The 7,672-nt window shown below is 44.8% G+C and overlaps 1 protein-coding gene across 2 annotated transcripts in view; it reads left to right on the forward strand.

The window, feature by feature from the left end:
* The window catches only part of Spag1 (sperm associated antigen 1), a 59,600-nt gene that overhangs the window by 20,248 nt on the left and 31,680 nt on the right, over positions 1 to 7,672 (forward strand). For both annotated transcript variants that reach the window (XM_031358866.1, XM_031358865.1), the window contains exons 9-10: positions 2,690 to 2,796; positions 5,414 to 5,573. In XM_031358866.1, coding sequence (XP_031214726.1) covers positions 2,690 to 2,796; positions 5,414 to 5,573 — 267 coding nt within the window. The remainder of the gene's footprint in view (positions 1 to 2,689; positions 2,797 to 5,413; positions 5,574 to 7,672) is intronic.

Raw genomic sequence — 7,672 nt, forward strand, 5'->3', positions numbered from 1 at the left:
TTTTGAGACAGGGTTTCTCTGTGTAGCCTGGCTGTCCTGGAACTCATTCTGTAGACCAGGCTGACCTTAAACTCAGAAATCCACCTGCCTCTGCCTCCCAGGTGCTGGGATTAAAGGCACCACCACCGCCCAGTGATTCATTTATTATTATAAATAAGTACACTGTAGCAGTCTTCAGACGCACCAGAAGAGGGTGGTTGTGAGCCACCATGTGGTTGCTGGGATTTGAACTCAGGACCTTTGGAAAAGCAGTCAGTGCTCTTACCTGCTGAGCCATCTCGCCAGCCCCAATGCTACTTCTTTCAAAAGAAGAAATAGTAGTTATGGTGGTTTGAATGTTTGACCCATGGGAAGTAGCACTGTTAGGAGGTGTGGTCTTGTTGGAGGAAGTGTGTCACTGTGGGGGTGGGCTTTGAGGAGCCATGCTTAAGCTCCACCCAGGACAGAAGAGAGCCTCCTCTTATGGAGGAGCCTGTGGAGGACAGTCTCCTGCTGCCTTAGGATCCAGATATAGAACTCTCAGCTCCTTCTCCAGCTCCATGTCTGCTTGTGTGCTGCCATGCTTCCTACCATGATGGTAATGGACTGAACGTTTGAAACTGTAAGCCAGAACCAATTAAATGTTTGCCTTTATAGGAGTTGTCTTGGTCATGGTATTTTTTCACAACGATGGAAACCCTAAGATAGTAATGGAAAACATTGTAAACTGCAGTTGTCACCTAGTCCTAGCATAAATTTTAGTCCTCTTAGCAGTCCACCTAATAACAGTACAACTAAACCCCAAAGGCTATAATTTTATTGAGTTGCCAATATGTACACCACAGTGTGTTCTTTATAAGACTAAAACTACATTATATAGTGAGGGAGTGTTGTGTAATTCCCAATTATGTATTGATAGCATATTAAAACACATTTGACACACAGTTTCTTACATTTCAAAATTATTGAGCCTAATTTTTTTCCTCAAGTTACCATTTTACTATATAAAGTTTTCTCATATAAGGGACTAGAATGGTACACTGTTAGTATTAAATGATTGTAAAATTATAAATCGAAATGGACAAAAACAAATACTGACATAATATGCCAAAGTGCTGGGCTCCTGACCCCTGCTGATATAGTCACCAGGAGTACATCATGGTTCCATATGCTAAGGTAACTTTGTATTGTTTTGGTTTAGTTTAGTCTTTTGTTTTGTTTGTTTTTGTTGTTTTGTTTTTTGGTGTTTGTTTTTCCAAGACAGGGTTTCTCTCTGTAGCCCTGGCTGTCCTGGAACTCACTCTGTAGACCAGGCTGGCCTCGAACTCAGAAATTTGCCTGCCTCTGCCTCCCAAGTGCTGGGAATAAAGTGGTGGCTGGCATGTGCCACCACTGCCCTGCTTTGTTTGTTTTGAGATAGGACCTTACTACATAACTCAGGCTTCCAGTTCTCCTGCCTCACTGACATGAAACCAGGTTTTAGTCCTCTCCGGTAACTGCCACAGCCAGTTATGATCATCTTAGAAACAGCTGTACAGAGCCGGGTGACATGGCCATGCCTGTAAGTACGGTTCTCTGGAGGTAGACTCAGGGGGATCAGAGTTTAAAGATCATCCCTGGCTGTACAGTGAGTTCAGAACCAGTCTATGCTATTGAGACCCTGTCTCAAAACACTAAACCAAATCAAGCCAAACACAAACAACTCTTCTCACCACCACCAAACAAAAACAACTGGCTAAGTAGAGCCCACTAATGTACTTTATCTATTCTTGGCCAATCAGTGTCTACAACATTTCTACAGGCTATCTCCTAAGTTTTCAGAAAACTGTGAGGCTTATAAGAGCAGTGGCGACTGAAGGAAGTCAAGCGTTGCTTCTGGGTGAGCCATTCCCCAGTGCTTCGGGCATGGTGCAGGGCATGGGAAATGGGCAGAGACAGCGGCAGGTCTAGGCTGTGAGACGCCCAGTTATTACAAGGGGACTGGAGCTGCAGAGGGAGGTTAGCCCTCTTCAGACGCAGCCCCTGAGAGGAGACCCCGAGTGAGTTACTTTTCTTTGCCACGAAAACACCACGACCAAGGCAGCTTAACAGAGACGGAGTTTGTGAGTCCATCATGGCGGAGAGGCCTGGCAGAAGGAGCAGACAGCGTAGCGCCCACAGCTTTAACTGCGAGCAGTCGAGTGAGCCACTTGGAAGAGGATGAGGCTATCTATGCTCAAATCACAATCCCACCATCCATCCACCAGGAAGGCGGCTGCACCTCCTAACCTCCCCCAAAGAGCCCCACCAACTGGACCAAGCATTCGAATGCCAATGCCCACGGCGACATTTCTCCTTCAAACTACTGTGTTGCTCCTGCGTCAGTAGATAGCCCTATACCCACACACGTTTCAGACAGCACTAGGTAGACTCCATCGGTGTTTGTTTTAAAACAATAGTACATGAAATGGGGAGTGAAAACTGTTAGGGGGAAAGAGCCAATGGGAAGCGGGACGGGGTGAATTTGACCAAAGGATGATACCTAAGCAGGCTGCTACCCAATGAAGCCTCTTCTGGCAGGGTCACATGTGGGCCACCACAGGGACCTGGGGCTCAAGCCCCGCCCACTAGGGTCTTGTGCTGCTGATACTTTCTCTCTTGTTGGGAATGTGTTCAAACTATGTTGACGCTATCATGGTACTATCGAGCATTTATCTTGGTACATTTTCAGCTCTCCTGAGGCGCGCCACTGTATATAAACATCAAAACAAGCTCCAAGAGGCTGTGGACGACCTGAGAAAGGTGCTGCAGGCGGAGCCTGACCACGACTTGGCCAAGGTAAGGATGGACAATATATTTTAAAGCCTAACTCTGTAGTTTTCTGTTTCTGATTTTCCTGATTTATTTTGGGTTTTTGGTTTGTTTTTTTGTTTTTTTGTTTGTTTGTTTTTGTTTGTTTTTTTGTTTTGTTTTTTGAGACAGGGTTTCTCTGTATAGTCCCGGCTGTCCTGGAACTTACTCTGTAGACCAGGCTGGCCTTGAACTCAGAAATCCGCCTGCCTCTGCCTCCCAAGTGCTGGGATTAAAGGCGTGCGCCACCACTGCCTGGCCTATTTTAGGTTTTTTAAGACGGGGTTTCAGCATGTAACTGTGGTTGGTCTGGAGCTCCTTATATAGTCCAGACTGGCAGTGAATTCACAGAGATTTACCTGCCTCTGCCTCCCAAGGGCTGAAATTAAGGGTGTGCATACTGCCATGCCCAGCTGTTTCTGGATGTATGTTAAAAATGACATCAGTCAGGCTGGAGAGATGGCTCAGCAGTTAAGAGCACTGACTGCTCTTGCAGAGGTCCTAAGTTCAGTTCCCAGCAACCACACGGTGGCTCACAACTATCTGTAATAGGATCCAATACCCTCTTTTGGTGTGTCTGAAGACAGTTACAGTGTATCGTATACATAAAATAAATAATTAAATCTTTTTTTAAAATGGCATCAGTCTTGTTGAGTAAATCCATGTTGGGGTGAGTCCACAGCTTTTACCAAGGTCAGAAGCTCTGAAGTGTTGAAATCTCCTTGAGATAGGAGAAAGCAAGCTGTTGAGAGAAGTGTGGTTCTGATCCTGAAGAGGAACTGTCAAGACCAGAAAAGATGAGAGATTTCACTCTGTTTGCAAATTAATAAGATGGCTGGGTGGCATATTCAAGGTAGCTGTCTTGAAGAAGACACCATGATCCAAGGCAACTTAGAAAGAGAGCATTTCATTGCCGTCTTGCTTGCAGTCGCAGAGGATGAGTCCAAGACCATCTGGTGGGGAGTGTGGCAGCAGACAGACAGAAATGACTTACAGATTTGGTTTTTGATTTTTGGAGACACGGTTTCTCTGTGCAGCCCTAGCTGGCCTGGAACTTGCTATGTAGACCAGGCTGGCCTGGAACTCAGAGACCTGCCTACTTTGACTTCCCAAGTGTTGGGATTAAAGGTGTGTGGAGAGAGAGAGAGAGAGAGAGAGAGAGAAAGAGAGAGAGAAAGAGAGAGAGAGAGAGAGAGAGAGAGAGAGAGAGAGAAGGAGAGAGAGAGAGAAAATGCTTACATCTTGTCCACAACCAACAGATAGGGAGATAGAAACCTCAAAGCCAACTCCAAGTGACACACCTCCTCCAACAAGACTACACCTCCTAATCCTTCCCAAACAGATCCACCAATGAGGGACTAAGTATTCCAATGTGAGTTTAGGGCCATTCTTGTTCACACCACTCCATCTTAAGTCAGATGTGATGGGCTTTTACTCAGTCAACAAAGCTCCTCTTGTTCCCAAGTCCCACACTGATTATACAGAGTAACCCATTTTAGTGCGAATGAGTGTGTGTGATGACTAAGGAACCAAATTTTAGGATACCAACCCCCTACACACACACACACACACATACACACACACACATGCATGCACGCATCTGCACACACCAATAACGTTAATAATTTTTAGAGGCTGAAGAGATGATTCAGCAGTAGTAGTTAATAACATTTGCTGATCTTCCAGAGGACCTAAGTTTGGTTCCCAGCATCCATATCAGGCAGACTACAACTGCCTGTAACTCCCGCTGCAGACCTTTGCAGACACCAGCATGCATGTCGAGTACACTCACACAAGTAATATTAAATATTCAATGGGAAGGGGCTATATAAGTGTCTTTCTTTCTACATGGTGCAGAATATCTCAGAACTAGCCAGGCAGTGGTGGCACACGCCTTTAATCCCAGCACTTGGGAGGCAGAGGCAGGTGGATTTCTGAGTTCCAGGCCAGCCTGGTCTACAGAGTGAGTTCCAGGACAGCCAGGGCTACACAGAGGAACCCTGTCTTGAAAAACCAAAAAAAAAAAAAAAAGAATATCTCAGAACTTTGAACACTGTCCTTCACAGTTTCTATTTCCTCTGTATAAACTGCCCATCTGTGTGAGTATCTGTACACAGAAATATCTAGAAGCTCTTTGGAAGTCAGCAGGATGAAGTGACTGCAAGGAGTTTGGGTGACTCGCTTTCCTTCTCTTTTTTTAAATGTATTTTATGTGTATTGATGTTTTGCATGCATGTCTGCACCACAGGCATGCTTGGTGCCTCAGGAGGGTGTCAGATCTCCTAGGACTGGAGTTACAGACAGTTGTGAGGCACCTTATGGGCGCTGGGAACTGAGCCCAGGCCCTCAGCCAGTGCTCTTAACCTCTGAGCTCCCTCTTCAGCCTGCTTTGTATCTATTTTATATTGTTATTCAGTATCCATCGGTTTGTTTGCTTATTCTATAGTGGGCAGAGTCATTGCAATCACACAAAACAATGAAATTATTATAAAAAGGAGACTAGACTGAGTTTTCAAGTTTATTCTTTTTAAAGTAATTTCTTCATATTCTTACCAGAAAGAATGATTGTGTTTTATTAAAAGGAAAACATTTAATTATGTTGCAGAAAACCCTATCAGAGGTTGAAAGAGATCTGAAGAATTCAGAGCCTGCCTCTGAGCTCCAAACCAAAGGGAAGAAGATGGTAATTGAGGAAGTTGAAAACTCGGGAGATGAAGGTGGGAAGGGAAGCGGAGATGAGCATGAAGATGGTGGCTCAGATGAGGGTGAGGCATCTCTTCATTCTGGTTCTGCAAACTGCTGTTTTCATCAGGCAGCACGAGGGAGGGGGCTGTGTTGTTACAGAAGTTGTTAGTTTCCCGAACTTTTGGTAGCTTTGCCTTAAAGTCTACAGCCAAGGTTAGCACTACTTTTCTTTTTAAATTTCTTTTTACACTGATTTATTTTGTGTGCTGCTTAGGGACACATGTAACACGTGTGGGGGATAGAGGACAGCTTACATGTAACACGTGTGGGGGATAGAGGACAGCTTACATGTAACACGTGTGGGGGATAGAGGACGGCTTATCGAGGCCAGTTCTCTCTCTAGTACATGGGTCCCTGGATTGAATTCAGGGTGTCAGATTTGGTACCAAGCATCTTTACAGGCTGGCCAGTCTCTTCCTCCTCCTTCTCCTCCTCCTCTCTTTCCTCATTGTTGTTGTTATTATTCAGGGCCTCGTTGTGTAGCCCTGGCTGTTCTGGAACTCACAGAGATTCACCTGTCTCTGCCTTCAAAGTGCTGGGATTAAAGGCCATGCCTGGCTACCATCTTTTCTTAATAGAATTTAGTATTGTATTAGTTAGGGTTCTCTAGAGTAACAGAAGTTATAGAATGAATCTCCCTGTATATATAGAAAGGGCATTTCTTAGAATGACTTACTGGCTAGGATCCAGCTAACACAACGATGTCTTCCTGTGAATGGAAGATCCAAGAATCCAGTAGTTGTTCAGTCTGTGAAGCAGAATGTCTCAGCTGGTCTTTAGTATATGCCGAAATCCCTAAGAAATAGTCTCCAGTGTCAGTGAAGGAGTGGGCTTGCTAGCAAGGTGAAGGCAAGCAGGCGAAGAGCAGCACCTTCCTGCTTCCATGCCCTTAGAAAGGCTGCCAGCAGAAGGCGCAGCCCAGATTAAAGGGTACATCTTCCCACCCAAAAGATTAGAAGGGAACCTTCCCACTTCAAATTAAGCAAAAGTGGTATGCCCCATTTTGTAAAATTTTAGTTAATTTCAGATGGAGTCAAGTTGACAACCAAGAAAAGCCATCACAAATACAATGTCCAAAACTTATTTTTCTCTTCCAAGTTGACTTGAAATCTGCTGTCTCCTGAAGCTGGGGCTTATCTTATCTAACTTATCTAACTGCTGTGTAGTAGAAATTACCTTGCACTCTAGCCTCTCCTGACCCAACCTCTGAAGTGAGGGGTCACTACAAGTGTGCTGCCAAGCCTGGGTATTCTCCAAGTCTTGTCTACAAGTGTCTTCCCACCCATGTTGCAGGTTTTTATTATTCTAACAGCAAGTGTCCTTCACAGCACAAAGGCTTTTCATTTTATTGAAGTTAAATTTACTCAATTTTAAAACATAATCATGTTGTCAATGTCTTATCTGTGAAAACTGTGCCTAGTCCAGAAGCATGAAGATTTTTCTTCTGTGTTTCCTTCAAAGTTTTTGTTGTTGATTTTGTCCTAGAGACAAGGTCTCACTAAGTAGTGCTGGCTGGTCTGGAACTCCCTTTAAACTTAAATATTTATGTCTGCCTGTTTCTGCCTCCACCTCCTTCCAAGGCTGGGATTAAAGATGTGGGCCATCATATCTAGCCCACTTTTCTAATTTTCTAACCCATTTGTTGAAAACTGTCCCTACTCATTTGAATCGCCTTTACTCCTTGTCAAAGAACTAATTGGTCAATCTCCTGTGGACAGCAGAATTGTGGATGTCATTCGTCTGTCCTCCCTATACTGCACTGTCTTAACATGGCTTCACAGTTATCTCTTCAAGCCAAGACATGCTGGTGTGTGCTTCCTCCTTCTTATGAAAACCTGTGATGTGCTGGTGTGTGCTCCCTCCTTCTCTTCACACACATCAGACGAGTGTGTCAGATCCCATCGCAGATGGTTGTGAGCCACCATGTGGTTGCTTGGAATTGAACTCAGGACCTCTGGAAGAGCAGCCAGTGCTCTTAACTGCTGAGCCATCTCTCCAGCTCCCTCCTTCTTATGAACCCTGTGATGTGCTGCTGTGTGCCTCCTCCTTCTTATGAACCCCGTGACACACTGGTCTGTGCTGTATCCTTCATTATGAAACTATGGCTTTTGCCCCTCAC

This window comes from Mastomys coucha, unplaced genomic scaffold (assembly GCF_008632895.1).
Source record: "Mastomys coucha isolate ucsf_1 unplaced genomic scaffold, UCSF_Mcou_1 pScaffold7, whole genome shotgun sequence".
Lineage (NCBI taxonomy): Eukaryota > Metazoa > Chordata > Mammalia > Rodentia > Muridae > Mastomys > Mastomys coucha.